The sequence below is a fragment of the Monodelphis domestica genome, chromosome 3 (genome assembly GCF_027887165.1).
Source record: "Monodelphis domestica isolate mMonDom1 chromosome 3, mMonDom1.pri, whole genome shotgun sequence".
Classification (NCBI taxonomy): domain Eukaryota; kingdom Metazoa; phylum Chordata; class Mammalia; order Didelphimorphia; family Didelphidae; genus Monodelphis; species Monodelphis domestica.
This window is the reverse complement of record NC_077229.1, coordinates 70,687,479-70,712,180: the sequence shown is the minus strand read 5'-3', so window position 1 is coordinate 70,712,180 and position 24,702 is coordinate 70,687,479. Positions and strand designations below refer to the sequence as shown.

Genomic DNA, 24,702 nt, shown 5'->3' with positions numbered 1-24,702 from the left:
ATGCTACCTCCCACAATAAACCTTTCTTGACCCAGTCCCTAAATAGCTTCAAATACCCTTTCTCCCTCTTGAAACTTATTTTTTCTTATGAAATAGTTATATATCCTTCAGTCAGTCAATTCATCAATCCACAAGCATTTAGCAAGCATTATTATATGCCAAGTATGGGGGATAGGAAGATGGAAAAAGGAAACTTCCTGCCCTACAGGAGATATTTTCCTGGTGCAAGTGGATTCCCTGAGGGCAGAGCCCATTTCCTTTTTGTCTTTGAATCTATCATTTAGCAGAGGGCTTGGTACATAGTACATAGCTTCATCAGTGCTTAGTAGGAACTTCATGTCTGTTGCATTGAATTCATCCCAAAGGCCTTGGTAATTTCTTCCCTTTCCTCCTCAAGGAGATGATGGCAATCATCTTAAGTTAGCAGCAGTGGAAATGAATTGACCAGACTACTCCTTCCTAAGCATTCTCCTCAGGCATCTCAAAGAGGAGATTCATCCTATAGATGGGAAGCCATCTTTAAAGCCTGTACTGTTTGGGATCTCATTGACTGTGGCTTCTTCCTCTACAATCTCTCCATGCTTTAACCCGCAGAGGTTTCCTGAACCCGGCGTAGTCAAAAAGATGATTCCCTGGTGATTGACCTGCTCAGAGAAGAGTCTCTTTTGACCAAGGATGGTCCTTGGTCAGTTATAACTCAGAGTGATAGAGTGGGCTAGAGAAGCAGAGATGGGGATCAAGTCCCCACTCTGCCCTGTGCTGGCTATGTGACCCTGGGCAGATCCCTGAAACTCACCTTATTTTGGGCCAGAAGTGTCAGAGGTGCAGCCTCCTCTGGCGTGGGAGTGCTGTTAGTGCTAAATTAAAATGTAATTTGGCTCTAATTTTAATGTGTTGCTATATTAATAAAGAAATAGCTAACCATGTGTAGTTTTCCAAGTTAATATATGACCCTCAGAGATCCTTCTGCATGGTTGAGTGACCCCCATTTCTATTTGAGTTTGACACCCATAAACTCTAGGCTACTTTCTAAGACCTTTAGTTGCAGAAAAACGGTTCCGACATCCTGCGCTGGTTCCACAGAGTCTCTTTACCTGGAGTGTCTTGTGCTGATGAAATCACAGGTGGGATTTAAAAATTATATAGACACACCTATATGTAGTATAGATTACACACAAACACACACATATACATACCCACACAATATATGCCTCCAAGTGTATAACTGTATGTATATAAATCCCTGAATATATTTATGTCTGTCTAGAATTGTACATTTCATTTGATTACCGCAAAAACCCCAGGGAGGATTATACTATTATTTTATAAATAAGGAAACTGAGATTAAGAGAGATTAGGAAGTTTATCCAGGGTCAATAGCTAAGGATATCTGACTGAGGATTAGAACTCTGGTCTCTGACTCCCTTGTTCTCTCTCATTGTGCCACAATGTCTCCTGACAATAGTCCCTCTGGTCAAGGCTTGTCCCCTTGTACTATCCTAAAGTTTTTCCCAGTTTGGTATGACCTCAGGTCCCAAAACCATGGGCACAAGTAGCTGAAATTCAAAATAGAAAAGGAGAAATGAACCAAACCCAAATATTGTCCTGAGTCAGAGGAAGGATTTTTGATCCCATTTAGAGTCAAGAGGGGTTATCAAGGAAGACTTCAAGATGGAAGTGGCTGCCTTGGGGAGCTGCTCTGGAGCTACCTCTTCCTCCTTCTCTTTTCCCCCTGATTCCTAATGGGGCCAGTCTTGTTGGGGGTCTGGGGTCAGGCCTTCTGCAGGGCTCTCATCCTGGATGAATGAAGTTTTGTCTTCTGCCTCAGAAGAGCCCAAGTGCCAGAATAACGTTGCCTCCTTTTCCTTTGGCATGTGAGACGTCTAGTCAGTAGAAGATGCAGGAATTGGGAAAAAGATCCTGTGAGAGGAAGAGCTGACGGACAACCTTCCAAAGGGAGCTGTTTGTAGGCAAGATAAGAGCCCTCCCTGGATACCTGTGAGTCCCAATGATCCCATCCCATCCCATCCCAGCCCCTCAAGGGAAGGCTGGTGCCGGGGATTTTGCATCATCACCTATGCCCTGCCTGGCTTTCCCTGCACCATTTATTAAAAGGGAGATATTGTGATACCAAGACAGAAATGTGAGCAGAGATGTCGATGTCAGCCCCATTGGCCATTCTGGAGGGAGAGGGAAGGAGGAGAGTGGGGAAACAGAGAAATCCCTAAAGGGACGTGGTCCAAACAGGGGAGGGAAAGAAACTGGAGACGGACCACCTCCAAGGAGGGGGTGTCTTATTTTATTTTATTTTCATACACACTTAACATATGGACTCAAAGACCCCTGGGGCTGCGGAGATATCATTGAGCATGAATAGTTTATAAAAGGGAATTCAACACTTTTATCTCCGCTCCAAAGAACAAGAGACTCAGGTAACCTGCTTCAAACCCTCAGCCTGAGGAAGTCTACTGTCTGCAAGAGTCAGAAGGGGAGTTCCATTTCAATTATCTATTTAAGATGAAGGAATAAATTCTTCTGCTCTGAGGCCCTCCTTTTTTATACGTGAGTAAATGGTCACTTAGATGGATGGAAAGTCTTTGCTGAACTTCACAGCAAGTTAGTAGAAGGACAAAAAAACTGGGACTCTCATCTGCTGGGCCAAGTGTTGGCTCCTGCCTCAAATACAAAATGGAGGCCAAGTTAGAAATCTTCCTTTTGTGCCAACACTTCTGATGATGATGGAGACCCCATTGGAGGGGATGCTGGTGCTCTTTGTAAGCAGGACCCTTCAGGATGGCTATTCTCCATTTTAGCAGAGCAGGGGCAGGCTCAGGCTCAGGAGACAGACCTCAGAAGAGGTGTTGGCATTAGGTTACGCCTGACATCATGGAGGGCTTGGGCAAGTCCCTTCCCTGGCCTCAAGTTCTTCTTGTATGAAATGAAGCCTCCGAGGTCCATTCCAGCTCTTTCTATGTTCTGTTCCAGACTAAAGGCGGCTGGCTTTGTGGGAAGAAATGGGCTCTGCCCTCAGGGAATCCACTTTCACCAGGAAAATATCTCCTGTAGGGCAGGAAGTTTCCTTTTTCCATCTTCCTGTCCCCCATACTTGGCATATATAAATTCTTCCTCAGACACTAGTTGTGACCGAACCTCTTTGAGACTCAGTTTTCTTATGGTAAAATGGAGATAGTATTTACCTGTCAGTCAATAAAAATTTATTGAAGGCTTACTGCAGTCCAGGGCCCAGTCAAGCCGTGGTGATACAAAGAAAAGCAAAGGACAGCCCGTCTTCCCAAGGAACTTGTGGCCTAATGAGCGCAGTACCGTGCTAGGCATACCTTACTGTGTCACTGTGTCCAAGTAAGCTATAGGGGGAAAGTTTGAAATAATGGAAAGAGGGAAGATACCAGAATGAAGGTGGAAACTGGAAAGGCTTTCTGTAGAACAGAGCTGTGGGACATTCAGGCCTCACCGAGCCAGTATTACTCCTTACTGAAGCCTGACCAGATTAAAATGTAATTGGGAAATATAGAACAAAATAAGTAAAAATACCAAAAACCATACCTGAGATTATGTTTTAAAACAGTTATTAGATAGCCTTCTGGAAAGGAATTAATGGCTCCCATTTCCCATTAGAGTCTCACACCATTCCTATAGATGGTAGGATTTTCGCTGAAATTTTGAGGAAACCAGGATAAAGGAGGCTAAGATAAAGAGGGAGAGTATTCTAGGGATGGGGAGAAACCTGGGGAAATGCCTAGGTTTGGTGGGCTTGGGGGGGACGGGAGTCATTGTACAACTAGGTGGCTCAGTGGATAGAAAGCCAGGGCTAGAAGCAGAAGGTCCTGGGTTTAAATAAGGCTTCCTAGCTATGCGGCCTTGATTTTTTTTAATCCATCACCTTCTGTCTTGGAACAAAGCAGAAGAGAGGTAAGGTCTAGGCCATGGGAATTAAGTGACTTGCCCAGGGTCACTCAGCTAGGAAGCGTCTGAGGTCAAATTTGAACCCAGGACCTTCTGTCTCCAGGCCTGGCTTTCTATCCATTGGGCCACCCAGCTGCACTCCCCCCCCCCCCCTACCGATTTTAAGATAGAAGGTGAGGGTTTAAAAAAAGATAGAAATAAAATGGCCAGAGTCAAGAGATGGAGTTTCTAATTTGGGAAACAGCAAGGGAGTCAATGTCCCAGGATTAACGAGTAAAAGAGGGGAAGAAGATTGGAATGAGAGGACTAGAAATGAAAGGCTCTGAATGCTAAGCAGAGCGTTTTGTATTTGATCCTGGTGGTGGTGATGTCAATGCATTTTTTTGAGTGGGGGATTGGGTGACATAATTAGAGCATGATTAGGAAGATCACTTTAGCAATTGAATGGAGGATAGATTGGAAAGGGGAGAGGCTCAGGGAGAGACCCTGTTAGCAAGCTGTTGTACTAGTGCAGATGTAAGGCGATAAGGGCCTTTGCTAAGAGGGGTGGCAGTGTCAAAGGACAGGAGGAATATATTCAGGATGAGATAGGCTGGCCTTGGTCACCACTCTCATGGGCGGGCGGGATGAGTTTGAGGAGCACATAGGGTTGTTGTGACTGTAAAGTGCTTTTTACAATCTGAAAGCACCAGGCAAATATCAGCTATTATTTTTATTTATCAACCCTTACCTTCTTTCTTAGAATGAATATTATGTATTGGTTACAAGGCAGAAGATCAAGCAGTAAGGGCTGGGCAATGAGGGTGAAGTGACTTGCCCAGGGTCACCTAGCTAGGAAGTGTCTAAGGCCAGATTTGAATATCAGCTATTATTAATGGAGAGCCTAGTTCTGACACTGTGTCCTAAGAACCCTTCCAGCCCTGACATTCTGGGTTCTAATGACCGTCCCAGTCTTGCCATTCCATGTTCTGAGACCTTCCTCCCTTACTCCTGCCCCAAGACTGGCTTAGTAAGTGCTGGCATCACCTTCTCCAAATGGCTTAAAACTTTGCCCCTTGTGTCTCACAAATCTATGGATCTTCAGACCTAAGGCCCCATTGTAACATAGGGAGGGTGTTGGTGGAATCTAAGATTTTTTGGGGGGCAGTTTTCCCACAATGATAATGGCCACCGGGTAGTCTCTTGCCCACGTATAATATGGCCTCCACATGGATTTGAGACAAGACCGCGCTTTCTTAGCACTCAAGATGGGGAACTTTGGGCTTCCTGCTCCTAGACAAGATGGCCGCCCTAACGGGCACCACGCTTCCCGCTCTCTGAGCCGCCACGTACCCACTCTCAAGATGGCTACCGTTAACCCACAAAACCACACTCAAGATGGCCGCTCAGTGGCTCATGGACGATCACGTGGTTCGATCTTTTTTTCGTTCCTACAGGCTGTTTCCGCCCTAGGGATTGACAGGCAGTCATCTGGTCTAATAATCCCCATGATTTTCCTTTGGTCCCACCCTCTGGGAGACATATCAACGAATTGGTAACTGTGGCGGGGGTCTACAAGCCTCGCCCCGCCCCCTCCCAGCAGTCGGAGCCAATGGGCAGGGCGCGCGGGGGACGTGGTCGGGGCGTCTCCGCCATTTTGTGAGTCTATAACACGGAGCCGTTGAGTCGGTTCCTGCTATTCCGGCGCCTCCACTCCGTTCCCTTCGGGTCTCCTCTTGTGCCATGGACGGGTAAGCCCTATTTTCGCCCCTCGGAATACTTTTGCTCACTGCTGTCGCGGCCTTGGCTTTCGCCGGGCTCTCCTTTCCCTCATCCGCCCGACCCGCGGATAGCGCTGCGGGGGCCTCCTCCGCTTGCTCCTCATGGCCGCTTCTAGTCACGCTCTCGAGGCGGGGCTAGGTTCCGCTGGAGCTTGAGACTGGTGCTGTGGCCGTGGGAAAGGGAATGTGTGTGTGTGTATGCATGTATGTGTGTACGTGTGTGTGTATACGGGCGCGGGCCAACTCGCGTTTCGGGGCTGGGGGGGTACGGCTCCCTTCCCCCATGAGAACGCGAGCGCGCGCGCGCGTGCGTAGAGTGGCTGCCGGCGCGAGCTCGGGTTTCGCTGCAGCCGCCCTTTCCTCCTTTCCCCTTAGCTCCTGGCCCTCATTTTTCTACTCCCGACTTGCACCCCCTAGTGCGCGGCTCCCTCCCCCATCTCTTCCGGTTGAGGGCTCTTGGCGCCCCTTTTTTGCGGCCCCACGCGGTGGCTCCCCCCTCGTGCCTTGCAGCGGCCTTTCCCGCTCTCCTCCGGCACGCAAGGCCCCTCCCGCCTTCCCGCCCCTGGACTCTGGCCCTCCCTGCCCCCATCTGCGCGTCGTGCGCCTTTCCGGGGTGGAGGCCTCGGCTACCTCCCTGGGCCCAGGCGGGTGGGGCTGGGGGCGACCCGCCCTGCCCGGAAGGAGACGGGACCTGGGCGGGGCGGGCAGGGCAGGTCGCCCACTTAAGCTGGGCCTCGAGGCCCCGACTCAGCCAGCCCGCCGCGGGAGTCCCGGGGTGGGGCTGCCTTCATTCCCCCTCCCCCCCACCCTTAGTCTCGCCATTTTCTCTGAGGAGGAAACTGAGTCTCCAAGGCGTGAGTTGCCCAAAGTAACTTGGTCAGAAAGAAGCAGAGGGGGTCACCGAACTCTTTGTGCCTCTGTGTACTCATACTTAAGCTTCCTCAGGAAACCCCTTCCCTTCCCCCTCTCGGGGCCCTGTAGATCATCTCCCGAATTGTGTTTTTTTTTTTTTTTGCTTTTCCAAGATGGAGGGGGGAAGGCTATGGTCTTTATATCCATTTCATTACCTTTGACCCGGATAATGTTTTCAAAACTTCTTATCTGAATAAATGAGATGGTTTTAGTTCGAATGCCTTCAGTCGTGCAATTAAATCATTTTCTAACCAGAGGTAACATGCAATTTCATTTGATTTCCTGGAATGGGAAGAAAGGATTATTAACTTTTAGGGGACTTAGTAACAGATTTGACCAGAATTCTGCCACTTGTAAAAATTTTGGGCAAGTAATTTTAAGTCTTACTTTCCTCAGCTGTAAGTTGAAGGAGTTGGACTAGATTCTTAGCTTAAAACTACTTTCTTGTAACTTGCCCCAAAAGTAGGCAGGGTAGTAAAGCTGAAAAAGTCCTTTTCTAGACGTAGTTGAATTGAATTGCTTGGACTAGTCTTACACTTCCTTCATTGAGGAGGAAATTGAAGCCCTCGAAGGTTAAGTGACTAGGTCACTCAGGTAGTAACTAGATCCAAAGTCGACTAGGGCTCTTTACACACCGTACCACCAAGGTGTTTAAAAAAAAAAAACAAACCCATCGGTTCTTTCAGTTTTGGGGGGGAGAGGGAAGAGGGGTGCAGAAGGTGGGAAGAGAAGAGAGGACCCAGAAATAGAAGTACTTCACTGTATGAATTCTGGCCATTTCTGATGTACTTTTTGGAAAATAATCTGATTTTACTCCTGAGCTGGAACTGTAGTAGGTAAAGAATCCCAATGTTTATGTAGCCAATCTAGTATTCCTAGAGACATGAATAAGCGTAACATAAACAAATGGTAATAAAGCAGCCTCTTGTGGGGAGAGTAGTATTTCAAATTCACTTTTAAAAGTGAATTGAGTTCTGTTGTCTTGGGTTAAAGTTAAGATTTATGTTGGAAGAAAGACTTCAAAAAGAAATGCTTGCATTCTTTTTAAAGTTAAAAAGTAAACTTTTGAATGCATTATTGTGAATTCATTATCAGATTCGGTTTTTAAAAAGTAAGCTACACTGACCAGAGGAAAAAATTTTGGGTGGGAACTAGTTTTTTTAAAGTTTACCTGCTTATCTTTGCAATCTGAAAGTATTTTGGCTCTTCTCCTTTTGTACAGGATAGCTTGTATGGGTCTGGAGCTCAGCCAGTTGAGTTGCCTGAAGTTTTTGCTACACTTTAGCCAGACTAATAGTCTGGCAAGTAACATAAGTTTTAACAGTGACTTTGACTTAGATGAATCCTTTCTATATATTTGGAAGAAAAAGACCATTGTAATTGGCTGTTTGGTCTTGCTTTTGTATGCTGTTTTGTATGCTAATTTGAACTAGAGAATACGAATCCTTGTAGGAAGCCACATATCTCACTCCTAAGGAGAATATTGGATATCCTGCTTTGGAAAATTCTTTTTATCTTTGGCTATTATTTAAGACATTTTTTCCCTACTCACACTACTTGCTTTTTTGGATGTATGCACAATGCTTCATCTTTGGAAATTTGTAGTGAGCTCTTTTTTAATATTACAGGGAATCTTTTAGTACAAGAGATTTCATGATACTATTTTAATTTTTAAAAGGCCTAAATGTTATAGGAAAATGTGACTTAAGGTAATTCTATTATTAAATGAAGCATCAGTTTTTGAGTTTGTCATTCAACATAATGTATATTCTGTGGCTTGTTAACAGATTAGTCCAAACAGCAGTTGGGGTGTGGGGGATGAGTTTGAAATCTCTTCCTGTTGAAACAATTGAAATATTTTCTATAAAGGCTACTTTATATAAAACATTTCCTGTGTCTGAGGCCCTCCTAAGGAACAGGAAGCTGAAAGGAATGGCTCTGATAACTTCCAGTGCTCAAGAAATTTGATGCTTCTCATTTGGTTTTTCCCAGATCTTTCCAAGCCCCCATTAATAGGTTCTTTTGAGAACAAGATAAGCCTTCCTGACAGAACCTTCCTTAACCTTTTTATTAGAAAGGAAATATAATCAGGGCTAGGTGTCCCCCAGTTTAATGTCTTGAAAAACAAATAATGCTACAAATGGGTTTATTGTATACAACCATGATATCAGATATGTTCCATCCATAGTTTTCTCAGGAAAATAGACCCCAAAAGATTTAATTTTTAATGAACTTTTTAAGTTGGAAGGGGGGGAAAGCAATATCATTTGAGGAGGTTGTTGAGCTAGGGATGTATTCAGCAAGCCTGACTGCCTTGAGGTATGGCCATTGCTTATAAAACAAATTTGTTGTCTACTTGGTGGTGTTTTTAGTTAGACTTTGTCATCACCTGGTTTTGTTGAAGGTTCCTAGGGTTTAATCGCTTTTCTGGTTTTTAAAAAACATACCAGTCACTTCCCAGCAGGAAGAATAAATGCATATTAAGTTAACCAAAGGAAGGGAAGCCAAGTGTTTTCTGGCCTTAGTTTCCTTTTTCAATGGGATGGAATGTAAACTTGGGGACTACACCAGTTTCTGCAGCTAAAGAGAGGGGAGTGTAAAAGCGACTCCTCCACACTCCCAGAAGCCTCAATGTGCTAATTAAAAGTAGTGTATCTGTTTTAAATCCCTAGTCCCAACAACCTTTGACTTTGGGGCCAACTTTATGCTTCAGTTTCCTCTTCTATTAAAAAAAAGGTTTTGACTAAAATCTTACCCTATGATAGGGATCATTTGTGATACGTCCTTCACAAAATTTGTGAAGAGAAGGCCATGGAGGAGAAGTCTTGGAATTGGTCAATAGATAACATCCTGATTGAATTTGCTGAAGTCAATTTGGATGAAGAATCTTGTTATACCTACTCCTTTTAAACCAAATGGTGGTTGGTAGAATTATCATAACTATAAACTTTACTTGCCCTTCCTTTCAACCAAATTCTGGTTTATTCTCTACTATACTTGGGTACTTTTCTCACTGACCCTAAAGAAAAAGAAAGGTGCAAGTTGTGTGCAGTAAGTGGGCATTCACAAATTTCTTGAGGTTTTGATTCTTGGGCCTCCTTTATTTTAATCTGTTATGCGTTTTATGCTCTCATGTAAATTCTTCTTTGCTCCTTGTGGAGGTAGCTGTTCACTTTGACTAGCTTTTTTTCTTACTGCTGTGACTATGCTGATGATTGTGGCAAACTATCTAACCTTTTTATCCTTTTCTTTCTTTTTTTCCTACAGCATTGTCCCAGATATAACAGTTGGTACAAAGGTAGGCACTTTTCTCACTTTTCTTTCTGTTACACTTGCTCAGCATCAGATCTAGGTTAGTATTAGCCTTCAACTGAAAAGATTTGGGGAACTCTTAATCTACCCCTCTCCATTGTTTAGGTAGATCTCTTTGTTTTATTTTCCAATTCTAAAGCAGTGTTCCTGCTCTTCAGCAATTTGAATCTGGGGGAAAAAAGGAATTTTCAAGCCAGAATTTCTTAATTTCAAAAATCTGTCATCTAAGCATCAAATACTGGAATGTTATTATTCCATTTAGCTGACAGAACTAAATATCATTTAATTCCTGACTGTGACTTTACTCCTTTGGTACCTATTAATTCTTACCTTTTCTTTTTAACTGTAAATGCAACTTTTAGCCTTCTCCAGTCTCAGGAGAGAACATTTTCAAAAATTCAAAGTGCTGACAGGAAACTTCTTCATCTGCAAACACTATATACATGCTTAAAATTTTAACTCTAAAGGATGAATGTTCAATCTTGCACTCTCTCAAAAATGAATAACTCTTTTCAGGTAATCTTGAACACTCTCAAATGAATAACTCTTCAGGTAAAAACCAAATCACAATGAAATTTCATTGTGATTTGGTTTTTACCTGAAAAGTGTTACCATTGGTATTAAAAGCAGTACAGTAGTATATAGCTAAGGAAAAGAGTAGAGGTTTATAGGTTTACTAATACAAAGGTACAGGATTCTTAATAATCCATTCTCCTGTTTGGGCTAAGACAGTTTTGTATGCTAGATTACTTTCAAACTCGGGGATTTGGAAAAGACATTTAAGAAATATGTGGGAGCTTTGCCATATTTACATTAAGCTGACATTTGTGAGCATTTTGATTAGATCTTGACAGGGATTTTGCAAATTACAAAAGAGGTACTAGTTTTGGATTGGCCAAATAACAATTTTCACTACAGCATCATGACAACAATTTACTAGTTTCTTACTGAACAGTTTCATCTTCTGAGGAATAAATGTTAATTGGGAAAGCGGCATTCTTACACAGGTTGACATGAATGAAAGGGATGCTTGAGCTAGGAAAAGAAATACTATTTCCCCTTCTCAACTTTTCCATGTGCTTGCTTGAAAGAAGGGAAAGCCAAGGGCACTCCTTAACTGTCAATATTCTAATGATTTGGCCGCAAAGAGGGGTGGAATGGAATTATGGCCTATTTGCTGCTTCTTGATTCATTCCTGGGCTTTCTGTCTCCTAACAGTCAGGGGGAAAGGTATTCTATATACTTAAAGGTTCTCTTCAAAATGCAAAAGGATGAAATGTCCTAAATTAATGTCCTAAATTTTGTCCAATAAAAATATTTTTAAATTAGTTTAGAATAATAATCCTAGAGGTCAAAATTGTTTTGTTTAGTTAGTTCCCCTCACAGTGGATTCTACACACAGAATCTAAATGTTTATTGAATTCAGTTTTTCAGGTGAGCCTTAGAAGGGAATGGGTTGGCAACTGTTCTACTTGATATAGCAGTTAACCCAGCTGTTTGATTCATTTATATTTTCTCTACTTTCACTGGCATTGCTGAAGCAGCTTATTCTAAGCCTTTAGTTGAAAGATATCTCAAAGCTCTGTGGAGAGGTCAGAAGATACTCTACAGTTAGTTGTCCAGCACTAAATTGAATTGTTTTATTTGTGAATATTGATGCAGACTAACCTGTTTTGAAGAACAGATTGCTAGCATTTTCATGTTGCACTTTACATGAAAGTGTGTGGGAGAAATAAATTATATTCACTATAACATCTTCAATTGGAGTCTTGGAGTAATCTGCTATTGGATATGAGTTCAGCTACTGCTTTGTCCTTAATTAAACTTTAGGTAGTTATAGTGACATGGCCTTTAGTATTTTAGAAAAGGGCCAAGTTTCAGTTCTATCTAGTTGTACAATGGTTGGCAAGTCATATAAATTGAACTCCCCATTTGTTAAATATACTGTGGAAAGTTGTCTAATTATTTGAGGGGGCAAAAAGCCTTCTTTGTGAATGAGGAAATTTAAGTTGGTTACATTGTGGCAAAAAAAAATGTTTAAACCTTAGGCAATACTCTCCTGGAATTTGGACGGATATAAATGCTGGGCATAGTACAACAGTACTATAAATGTTCTGGATCAGGAAAAAAATTTACATAATTAAAAGCCACTTCTCTGGAAAGTTGTCCTTGAGGTCTATCTGAGGTGGAGCGTATCTAAGATTGTACTTGGATGGACAAACCTATTGTAGAACGTTATTGAAGTATGGGGCTAGGCAATTGACCATAGGTCTGACTATGTGGGTGCCCCTGCAAGGCCTAGGGCTTTGTTGGTGAAGGCAGGCACTGTGCTTTCTCCCCCTTCACCCACCCACCTCTATTCCCCCACCCCATTTTCACATACTCTGCCCAGCTCTAGCACTTTCTCTGTCCCCTATCTGGGCTTAATGCAGGGGTTCACAGGCAGCTTGAGGGTGCCTTTGGGGCATGTGATCTCTAAAAAGGTTTGCCATTGCTGGTCTAAGGCATAAATTGGCAGACATCTGGTATACTGACTGAAAAGAACATGACTTGGATATCAAGAGACCTGGGTTCTAGTTCTTAAGTGCTGGAGGGTGGGGGTGTAGGTAGTTCTCTTTCTATGGTCCATTGTGTTCAAGAGTAGTAAGTCTGGGGAAATCCTTTAGCTGTGAATACTTGAATTTTGGTAACAGTTTTGGGCTTTGCTATTTTAGCAAGATGATAACCAATGGTTTGTTGCCTGCCTCTGCTTATTAAGAGTCCCCCCCCCCCTTTTTTTTTTTAAACTTACGCTTGGGAATTAAACATGAGTATTTTACAAACCCACCAAACTAAGATGGTTTCCTCTTTAGATGTAAGAGCATCTAATTCTGAGTTACCAGACTTTGGTGAACTATTCAAAACTACTGAAGTTACATTGAATGCTCAGCTGTTATTTGGAAATACTTGAAAAAGTTGGGGAGAATAAGGAAAGTCCCATAGGACTTAAGGGCAGAATAGCCTATGATGCTTGACTATTTGTGGCATAAGGCTATAAATAATGTATGTTTTTGAACCCTTAGAAAAGGAGTCCAGCATGAGAAGGAATTGGCCAGACCAGTTTAGTTTTTGCCTTTTTGACAGGGTTACCTGAGAAAAACTTAATTATAATGTATCTGCATTTTGATGCAGCCCATTAATAGTTCCCATTATATTTTTGTGGACGAAATGTGACCTGTAAGACTGCTTCAACAGTTCCAGAATGATCAATTTCAATCTGGAAGGAGTTCCCTAGAAGACCACACTTGGGTCATCTTTGGTCTGGTTTTTGTTAGAGCAGCATAATCTGGGATTTGACAAAAGCATATTTAGCTATTTGCAGCTGGTGTGAATCTGGAAATAGTGGATGATGAATGAATTCACAGGCTGAATTTTCATCAGATGACATTTATTTGATTGAGTCCCACATAAAGGCCTTCATTTGGTTTTAAAGAATCTGGTATATCAAATCTACTAGAGGTGTGATCAGGCTTTTCTGAAAACTATCCCCCCCCCCAAAGATATTTTGTTTTCCCAATTACATGTAATAGCAATTTTCCACATTTTCTGAAATTGTAACAGCCAAGTTGCCTCCCTCTGGTTTATGCATGTTTGTCATGCAAAACATAATTCCATGTTGTAATAGAATACTCAAAAAACAACTCCAAAATAAAAGCATAAATAAACTAATGTGAAAGAATAGTAAGCTTTAATTTGCTTCTGACTCCCAACAGTTCTTTCTCTGGAAGTGTATAGATAGCATTCTTTGTCATAAGTCCTTCAGAATTTCCCCAAATTATTGTATTGCTGAGAGTAGCTTAAGTCTTTCCCAGTTAATGTGTATGTTCTTCCAGTTCTGTTTATTTTACTCTGCATCAGTTCATGTAGATCTTTCAAACTTTCTGAAAGCATTCTGTTAGTTTCTTATAACGTCAATATTCCATCACAATTATTCAACGAATTCCCAATTGATAGACATCGTCATAATTTCAAATTCTTTGCCTTCACAAAAGAGATTCCATTTAAAATAACACTAGAAATGTAAACTACCTGAAAATCTGCTTGCAAAGGCAATTTATGTTAACAGGATTACAAAACATTTTACACAAATAAAAATAAAGGAGATCTAAATAACTGAAAAAATGTTAATTGCTTTTAATTGCTCATGGATAGGCTGAGCTAATAAAGTGATTTATACACAAGTTAATTTATTCAATGCCATGCCAGTTAAAATACCTAATGTTATTTTTTATAACAATTCATCTGTTAGAATAAAAGGTTAAGAATATCAAGGGAATTAATGGGAAAATAAGGAAGATGGCCTACCAGTACCAGTTCTCAAACTCTACTATAAAGCACAGTAATCGTCAAAATGATTTGTACTAGCTAAGAAATAGAAAGGTGGATCAGTGGAATAGATTTAAGAGACACTATGCAGGGGGAAACCTAGTGTTGGATAAACCCAAAGATCCCAGCTTTCGGGATAAGAACTCTTAAAAAAACTGCTGGGAAAATAATATGGCAGCAACTCTGGTATAGACCCAACATCTCATCCTATGTCAAGAAAATGGTATGATTTGGCTACAAATGAGTGATACCATCAATTAGGCGAACATAGAATAGTCTACCTGGTAGTTCTATGGAGAAAGGGAATAATTTATGAACAAATGAGATGAGAGCATTCTTAGATATAAAATTAGTTTTGATTATATTAACTTTAAAAGGTTTTTGTGCAGACAGAACCAATGTAATCAAGATTAGTCAAAGTACATGAACATTCTTTAGTGGAGTTTAAGATTATATGTTAACAGTGTGACATGTCAGGTTCAAAAAACTCAATTGGTTTTTTAGATTGTAATAATTGATACAGATTAAAATCTCCACTTTTTATAAATAACATCTTCAACTTGGAGAGTGACAGGATCAATAGAGACACCAAATGGAAGAAACTTTGAAGTATTTGTCTTGGAAGATTATCATGTGGGAAAACTATTATATTTGTTTTTGCTTGATTCCCAGAGTATTGAGTTAAAAATTGCAGTAAGCAAGATAAATAGGATGAGTATAAAGGAAAAATCATTGAAAAAGGGATTTCTGCAGATACTCCTTCTAAGCTTCCTTCCCATTCTTGTCAGACAAAGTACTATCTATGTACTGCAGTTAAGTTGGGAGATTCAAAGCTTTTAAATTTATTTAATCCATTGATTCTAAAGCTTTTAAATTTATTTAATCCATTGATTCCTAATGCAGATGACAAGCTATGAAAATAAGTTAGACAAGTACTATCTATGTACTGCAGTTAAGTTGGGAGATTCAAAGCTTTTAAATTTATTTAATCCATTGATTCCAAAGCTTTTAAATTTATTTAATCCATTGATTCCTAATGCAGATGACAAGCTATGAAAATAAGAACTGAGTAGGCATTGTGCCCTCTTGGAGGTTCTAGTCTGGTAGGGAAGGTTTTAACTAAATCACTTGACTTTAAATCCCTTACTTGATTCTCCTTGTTCTTTGGAAGGAATTGAGGTTTTATTTAATAAATAGTATTTTTGAAGCATGCTTTTTTCTAATTTTCTAATAACTTCTAATTTTCCAAAAATACTTTAGCTTATTTTATAATTCCTTCCAGGGAGGCTGAAAGGTGAATAACCCAAGTTTTGAAATTCTGGACTGTGGTGGCCTAAACTAATTGGGTATCTTAGACTGACTTGGCACCAATAGGGTACCCCCTCCCCCCAGTCCAACACCCTCTAGGGAGACCAGGAGAAAGGACTTCTCATCAAACCAGTCAGACAGACTTGTTGTACTAGTGACTTGACAGAATATTATCCTATATTTTGGTATAGAAATGCTTTGAAAATTGGTTCTTAGGGTATTATTTATTGTTATCTTTTTTTATAATTGAAGGATAGAAAGCAGCTTAGCTTTGCCTCAAGGCATCTATCCACAACTTGTGTATTTGGATTTTGTTACATTGGGATGAAAGTGTTAAATTAAGGGACTCTTAAGTAAGTGATAGTCATCACATGCAATTAAATGTATTATACCATTCACTAAATTTGGTTAGAACTTCAGAAAATGGCACTTAAACACCAAAACAACCAAGGGTCTTCATCTGAGTGTAATCGTAGCCTAGTTGCATAGAAATGTTTTGTGACTGAGCCAGGATCTTTGCCATGGGAACAGCAATTACGGTTTAAGGCACTTGGCCAAGAATGCTGTGAGGAAATTCCAACCTCTCCTCCCCTCATTGCTGTAGTTCAAAGGCTGAAAACTTTTTTAAGCTTTCTGTTGCTGGCATGATCACACATGTATGCCATATGTTTAATACATCTCTCCCCCTTTTCCAGATACTTGATAATTGCTTAATTTACAAGCAGTAACCTGTTTTGGGGAGAAAAGGGAGTTGTTGAAACCACAGCAAGGGACTAGAAATGGCTTGGAAAATTCTAGGCTGCCTTTTTTAAAAACATGTACAATTAGCTAAAGTCTGCTTAAACAGGATTTATAAATCAAAAGCTTTATGGATAGAGGACTCCTACTTTATAAAATTTTTGAGCTGGAAATTTAGACATCTAGTTCCCAACTCCTATGATCTCCCCCCTTGTCCATACTTTCTAATCTGTAAGTGTTCTAAGTATTGGTTCCAAGGCAGAAGAATGATAAGAGGTAGGCAATTGGGGTTAAGTGATTTGCCTAGCTAGGTCTTAGCAAGGAACTCTGTTTTGTTTGTAGAAAATTACAATTGGCCCAAACAAATCCTGGGCTTCCTAGCATGCCTTTCTCTTTCAGGGTACATTTTGAGCACCTTCACCTTGGCTTCCAGAATCATCTTAGCCACAACTGGCTATTGAAATTTGATACTGTTTTTTTTGGAAATGGGAAGAATGCTTGGAGCTCAACTAATATAGTTTAGTTTTATTTACCAATGTTTATCTTGTTAGAGGTCTGTTTAACTTTACTGTATTATCTTTATTTAATGGGGGGGGGTGTTAGAGAAGCTGTTGACTTTTTTAAACCCTTCTATCTTAGAATTCTTGCTATGTATTGTTTCTAAAGCAGAAGAGCGGTAAGGGCTAGGCAATGGGAATCAAGTGACTTGCCCGAGGTCACACAGGTAGGAAGTATCTGAGTTCAGATTTGAACCTAGGACCTCTTGTCTCTAGGCCTGGCTCTTGATCCACTGAGCTACCCAGCTGCCCTGAAACTCCTGCTTTTTAAGGGAAGTTTAAATTCCTATTGTGCCTAAGGAAGAGCTGCACAGTGAGGGGTGAGAGTTTAAGCACCAGTTAAATCATTAATCTTGAAGAGGTTAAAATGGTACCTGATTTTTCAGTGTTCCTGGGATAAAGTTGTATAGTTAGTATACACAGAGCAGGAAGAACTGCATTATTTGATAGGTTCTAGAATTTTCTTGGCAGTTCAAGACCACATCATATCTTATATTCTTGTAACTGGTTTGTTTCATAAGATGTTTGCATAGTTTCCAAGGTGAGGCTTTTTATACTTTGATAACTAGAATTAATTAGCAAAATATTGAAACATACATTTTTTTGAAATTAAAGAATCTTAATATTGCATTCCATAGTAAAGAGTAACAGATTTTGATAACCCTATTCCTTCCTGGGTTGTCAGAAGTTTCTCAAGTGATAAGCAATTCTTCAGTTTTACTGGAGAGAAGGGGTCTCATTTTGTGGTGAAGTTTTGCTGCCACAACTTTCTAAGCTAAAGTTAAAAAAATATTTTCAACCAGTGCCACTCTTTTTATCTTTTTACAAGTTTTACTTGTAAGTAAAGGTTTCTATGAATTTGATAATTAGGGCTTTGATAAAAAGTAGGGTTTTAGGTTTTGCTATCTAGTAGTGGATAATTAACAGTAAAATTGGGTGGGGAGTGATATTTAAGGGAGATGTGAAGTGGCTCCATGCATGGACTCTGCTCATGCATGTTCAAATCTGTTGGCTGAGGAAAAAAAGCATACACGAAGGACCTTGAATTTAGAATTGTTGACCTTGAGAAAACAACTTTTGGTTTGACTAGAGCATTAAGATGGGTGGATGGTTGGATTTTCAGTGCAAAATGGGAACTGTTTTTGTAAATGTTACCTCATCTGCTTTTTCATAAAATTATGAACAACTTTTAAACTGTGACAGTAAAAAATTAACTTTAGAAGCTCTGTTAAGGTAATTTAAGTAATTTAATTTGTCTTGACTACATTAACTGGCCACATTCCACTTTTTTTATGCCATTTGGTCTTTTGTCAACATAGGGTGGCCTCTATAGTTAGTAATTGCTAAGTGATATTTCATGTATCCACCAAGATAATGCTTGGAATAGATTTGGAGTCTTTGAAAAAATTACTTATAGTGCAGATGTGAAAAAAGTAACTGCAAATGTGTGCCTTGTTCTATAACAGTTTAAAAGTTTTACAGATGGGTTTATAGAACTTAAACTTTTAATTTGTCCTTTTTTAGCTTAACCCCTAGTCTTTGAGTAGCCTTCAAAGTAAGTAGGTGATTTAGTTCCAATATGATAATAAAATGATAATTCTAATTTTTCTCTCAAATTGAGATTAGAGGATTTCTTGGCTTTTACTGAGTTTCTGCCTCAGCTTTACAGTCTGTTTTGGTTACAATGAACCAATGAAAAAGAAATATTTTTCTTTTTAACACTTGGATTGTTGGAAGAGGGTGGGGTAGACTCTTCAGTGATTGGTGGCAGGGAAATCAAAGCTGGTTTCTCTGTAGACAATTATAAGCTTTTTTTGACCTAGTTTGTATCCTAGACACTGGAGTGACTGAATAAATAGCACTTGTATTTTGAAGTGATACAGTTACCCCACTTGTCACTGGATAGTACTTGATAAAAGAGATAGTGTTTCGAGTAATCTCTGAAAGTGTGACAAAGCAAAGGGTAGGGTTTCATTGGAGCTGTTGGAAAATAGGGCATCTTCCTGTTGGCTGTATTGCAGGCTATGGAAATGGAGGTAGCCTGCTTCCTATTCACAAGGAGTTCTTTGTCACCCATTGGATTACTACTGCAGTCTACTAGTTTTTATGTGATAATTCAAGACTATTAAAAATCTATTCAATTTTTAGCAGAGCTTTGCTTATAAATGGACAGGTATGTTACACTGTGTTTTGAAGCCTCATTGTAGCTACTTTATGTACTAGAAAACAGGATTTTGGAGAAATTTCCAGTGATGGGAGTTAGGGGTTTAGGACAGACTTGTTGTGTGGACCTTAAGTAGTGAACTTCAGAAACTGACAAGGAAGAACCTGAATACTTGAAGTCAATTTTATTGCCCTCCTGTCATTTCTTTGGCCACATCTCAGGAAGACCTATTGACCTCCCAGTGGTAGCCAGCCATATCATCTTGCAAAATCATAGACAGCGGGAACTCAAATGTCACCCACTTTTATTGTATTGTCTTGCTTACTTTAACCTCTCAAAGAGATAATCTACCTTTTATTCTTGGGAGTTTAGTTTGAAAAGTTCTCAATGATTGCCTTTTGGGTCTGTTAGTCTTTCTGGCTAATCTTTCCTCTCAGGGAACCCATATCCCTGCTAATCCTTGTGGCTAGTTGACACTTCAGATAGATACTGAACCCAGCTTTTGGAATCCATTAAAGGCTACTTGTAGGTTTAAGCTAGCACTACAATAAGTACTATGTCTAGTATCTCTTACTCTTTACATCTCTCTGATTTTAGGAATTGTTCTGTTCTCAAAGTACTTGAATTACAATTTAGTAAATACAACTACTCACCCTTTTCCTTTTTTCTTCCAGCGGGGATCTGACGAGCTTTTCTCTACTTGTGTTACTAACGGACCCTTTATCATGAGCAGCAACTCTGCTTCTGCAGGTAAAATTGCTAGCCAAAATATTTGGAAATCTATAGCCAGATATTGAATATGGAGACAACTTCAGTAGTCTATTCGCTCTTTCTTATTCAACATTCTAATTGGTTTGTTGGGAATTTCTTTCAGTAAATAGAGCTTTCTTCATAAGACTTTGTTCTTAGCTCAAACTCTTTACTTTGGAAACTGAATTTGGAGCATGTAAATAACGATTTGCTGAGCCCCATAGTCTATAGAAGGAATTTAGAAAAGCTTAAAGGAATTACTCTCTAGAAGCACATAATCATTAACATGGGAATTAATGTTTTATATAAAACCCTAATAAGTCATACTTTCCTTTCTTGAAACTTGTGGTTTGGAGTTACTTCATTAAAGCAGATATAACCTATATAGTCAATTCAGCTGGTCTTTTGTGTGAGCTGATTTAGCAATTGTCAATTGAAATGTGCTGTTCCTTTGTGTAGTTTGACCTTTGAACTTTGTGGCATGAAACTTAAGAGAGGTGGTAATTTAATGTCCAGATTCTTGTACTTCAGAAAAATTTACACACCAGTAAAGAGTAAATTTTATATTCTACCATCTTTTGGGGTTTGTTCTAAATATCTAAGACAGTTTGGAATTAAGTTTGACATTTTTGTAGTCTGAATTTTTTTCAGTTTTTAATGGAGGTAGAGGAAAATTAGCATTGATTTTTATTAAATCTATGTGCTTTGGAAAGGTTTTTTTCATCTAAATAGGGTGTTTTCTTGGATACCTGCAGAGCAGGTTGGAGGACTGGGGTGGGGAACACCTGCTTCAGAATTTAAACTAGTCAGTAAAAAGAAAAGACGATCAATGATAGGAACTGCTTGTATGAGTGTTGCAGGTATGAAGAGGTTGGATGGTATTCTGAAGTTTACATGAGGGAAAGTGTAACAATGAAGTTCTATAGTTTTAAATTAACATTGTACTAGGAGCCCTGGGTATTTGACCTGGTCTAGAATGGGTTGATAACAGGAAAACAGCTCCTTATCTTATGAACTGAGAATTGGTCTTACAGTTCACTTAATATTCAGGGCCATAAAAACATTTCTTTTCAGCTAATGGAAATGACAGCAAGAAATTCAAAGGAGATAACAGAAGCCCAGGAGTCCCTTCCCGAGTAATCCATGTGAGAAAACTCCCAGGTGACGTCACAGAAGCTGAAGTTATTTCCCTGGGATTACCATTTGGCAAGGTCACCAATCTTCTAATGCTGAAAGGCAAAAACCAGGTATTGATGTTTCCATTAAAGAGTATTAAGAGTGTATTTGGAATATATGATTATGCTGATTGTCATAAAAATTGTCCAAATAAGTTTTTTAAAAATCTGCGAAAGCTGTATACTTGCTTTGCAGTCAACTCATTTTGATACCCTGGTATAATCTCTTTGGGTAGACTGTTCTTGAGGCAGAGATCTTTTTCCTTGTTCAGCTGCTGACTCTTAATCTATGCTCTTCTATAAATGTGTAAAAATTTTCTGGCATCAGTTTCTTTATCTGAGATGTGGGAGTGATAACTACCTACTTCAGATTTAAAGTTAGGATCAAATGAGATAATGTGAACACATACATTTTAAGTGTTTAAACAACAAATGCAAATTGTTAATTTATTTCTTTGTAGGACAGTAAATGTAGAGCTATAGAGGAATCTTAGTGATCTTCTAAACTCTCTACTCCAACATTTAATGGATTATCTAGAATCAGATCTAGATAAGGAAGTATAACAAGAAAACAAGGTCAGGTAGTAAGTAGAAGATTGTAACTTAAGTCCTGACTCCAAAATCAATATTATTTAGCTTAAATCTTTCTTTGGTGTTCAGATAGTGCACAATTTTTTCTTTCTAAGTGTATTTCTTGGTGTTAATAGTGGAATTGGGATAGCAATCTCAGGAAAATTGCTACTTTCCAACCCTCTTGATTTGAAAGGGGCATGAAGACCAGTTTTACTGAGTCCTGAAGAGTTTTTGATAGTGAATCTTAGAAGAGCATTTTAAAAAATCCTTATAAAAAACTTCATTCCAAGGCAGAAGGGTGGTAAGGGATGGACAATGGGGGTTATGTGACTTGCCCAGGGTCACATAGCTAGGAAATATCTGAGGTCAGATTTGAACCTAGGACCTCCCATCTCTAGGCCTGCTCTCAATCCACTGAGCCACCCAGCTGCTCCCCCAAAAGAGCATTTTTTATGCTTTTCACACTATGAACCACTCTCATCCTATTTATTTTAAAGTTTAGCAAATGGTTAGGTTTTCTTCAGTCTACTGTTATGTTCCACCCTGGTATGAAAATCTTGACTATACTTAGGAAGATAAGGCAGTGGTGGCCCTTTTCCAGCCTGGGACAGGTGTGTTTTTTGTTTTTTTATTTATTTTATTTTAGTTCTAGGTCTCTTTGACTTTCATTACTTGTGACAGTCAGGTTGCTTGTATATAAGTGGAATGAGTGCCTAGGCCAAGAAAGTCACAGATTTTATTACAGTGGGATTTACTAAGTAGTTTGTGAAAGCAAATGTCATTTATGACCAGTTTTTTCTCCAATAGTTAATGATCATAGTCTCTTGGCTTGGAGATCTTGTAGGCTATCAATGCTTTTTAATTACCTTGTAACCTGTGGGCACAATTGATAAGTCATCTATAAAAAAGATCATTTCCTCATCTTTTATACCTCTCCCAGTGTACTTGATTCATTAGTTTATGCCATATTATCCCCACTCATCAAGGATGATTCCTTGATATTGCCTTGGGTATTATCAACTAATTAAAGCATCCTTGCTTTTAGGCTTTCCTTGAAATGAACACAGAAGAGGCATCAAACACTATGGTAAGTTACTATACCACAGTGACTCCTGTCCTCCGAAGCCAGCCTATCTACATTCAGTTCTCAAACCACAAGGAACTCAAAACAGACAACTCTCCAAACCAAGCAGTGAGTATTCTTATTATTGTTAGTCTAAATCAATTGATTTTTTTCCCCTCCCCAAAAGGCAAGACTAAAAGACATAGCACATCAAGGAATTGTGAAATAATATTTTGAACTTTGGCTTCTTAAATTTGAGTTGGGTTTTGTAGGATTGGCTAGGTAACGCTTAGCTGATGATTGACAGTATGAATGATCAAAGGTAGATTCATGCCCTCATCAACTATGAACTAGGAGCAGGACAATAGAAAGAACAGAGGTATGGAGAACTCCAGGAAAGCAATGTTTACACTAAACAAGTAAGACAGGATCAGGGTCATGGAAAACCTTGAAAGCCAGGCAGAAGAGTTTAGAAAAGGGTGTGTAGTTGTGGTTTAAGGAATATGTTAGAAGAGCTTTTCTTGGATTGTGGAACAGAGGAATAACATTGAAAATAAAGTGATTATGGGAAAGTTTTTCAATCTTATGATTGAAGACATATTGTAGGTTTTGAAAGTACTTGTTTTAAATGTCTTTTGTCCTTGCTGACTGCCTGTCAGATAAGAAGTAGGAGCTTTATTGTTCAGCTTATGGTTGTGGTTGTAGTAGCAGCGTGCAAATGAAGAATTGGCTGCACATGATGCAATAGTATGAATACCCTGTAGATTTTGGACATGGTACAAGGAAAGTACTAACCAGATGGGAATGTCTTCCACAGCGTGCCCAGGCAGCACTTCAAGCTGTAAACTCCGTTCAATCAGGAAATCTAGCCCTTTCTGCCTCTGCTGCAGCAGCTGATGCAGGAATGGCAGTGGCTGGCCAGAGTCCAGTTTTGAGGATCATCGTAGAAAATCTCTTTTACCCAGTCACTTTGGATGTACTGCACCAGGTGAGATTGGGTGATGGGTAGCAGTGTATTGGAGAATAAAGGGCCATAGATTTTGCTTGTTCTCTATTTAGAATTCAAAGGTTGCCCATAGGATCTGGCTTTAGGTATATTTTATCTGTTTAAGGCTCCTAGCATAAAGACTGGTGCCAATCTGGCTTCATAATCCTTTATAAAGTGAAGATTTTTCTTGACCTTTTTTTGGTAGCTTGAACCCATTTGGTTGTCTGGTACAACTTATGGTGGAGCTCTTCTCTTAAGAATGGTCTTAAATGACCAAACTAAGATAGGCTACAAAAAGAACTAACTATAATGTTATACTTTTTTTACTCATTTTAATAGATTCTTCAGTAGATGATAATTTAAAAGTCAAACATTATGTTAAACTTAAGGGCTACTGTGTGGTGTAGGTACAGTGAAAGTTTGACTATAGTTTTACCATAGGACATTTATTACTATTCTAGAACATTCATTCTGCTATTGAATTGTTTCTTTTAAAGAGGTGAGGGTTTTATTCAAATTTGAATGCAAGACATAATTAGTCATGTCTAGGTATTCTAGCAAATGTTAAGTCAGCTTTAGAACTGTTCACTGTTCACTTTATAGATTTTCTCCAAGTTTGGCACAGTACTGAAAATAATAACCTTCACCAAGAACAACCAGTTCCAGGCTCTGTTACAATATTCTGACCCTGTGAGTGCCCAGCATGCTAAGTTGGTGAGTGTACCCACTGTTACTTAGTGGCTTTTCCCCATTTCTTTTGAAATAGTTTGACCTTGTGAAAGGGTCTGGTCTGCTTATTGCTTTCTCTGATTTCTTCTTTCTCTAGTCTCTTGATGGGCAGAATATCTACAATGCCTGTTGTACACTGCGCATTGACTTTTCTAAACTCACCAGCCTCAATGTGAAATACAACAATGATAAAAGCAGAGACTATACTCGCCCAGATCTGCCCTCTGGTGACAGCCAGCCTTCCCTTGATCAGACTATGGCAGCAGCCTTTGGTAAGGATTTTTCCCCATCTTAGCAGCTTCTTGAACTAACATGGTGGCCACATTCTGATTCTCATCTGCTGATAATGTTTTTCTGTGCTAAGTATTAGTAAGAGACAACTTG

The 24,702-nt window shown here is 39.7% G+C and overlaps 1 protein-coding gene across 5 annotated transcripts in view; it reads left to right on the top strand.

Moving 5' to 3' along the window:
• The first annotated feature begins 5,501 nt into the window (after positions 1-5,501).
• The window catches only part of PTBP1 (polypyrimidine tract binding protein 1), a 29,053-nt gene continuing 9,852 nt past the window's right edge, over positions 5,502-24,702 (top strand). For 2 of the 5 annotated variants that reach the window (XM_007489417.3, XM_001375547.5), the window contains exons 1-8: positions 5,502-5,654; positions 9,864-9,894; positions 19,715-19,790; positions 20,865-21,037; positions 22,584-22,730; positions 23,419-23,589; positions 24,193-24,303; positions 24,416-24,590. In XM_007489417.3, the coding sequence (XP_007489479.1) occupies positions 5,647-5,654; positions 9,864-9,894; positions 19,715-19,790; positions 20,865-21,037; positions 22,584-22,730; positions 23,419-23,589; positions 24,193-24,303; positions 24,416-24,590 (892 nt within the window). In that variant the 5' untranslated portion in view covers positions 5,502-5,646. The remainder of the gene's footprint in view (positions 5,655-9,863; positions 9,895-19,714; positions 19,791-20,864; positions 21,038-22,583; positions 22,731-23,418; positions 23,590-24,192; positions 24,304-24,415; positions 24,591-24,702) is intronic. The other 3 variants (XM_007489418.3, XM_056822073.1, XM_056822074.1) reach the window with 3 other exon arrangements.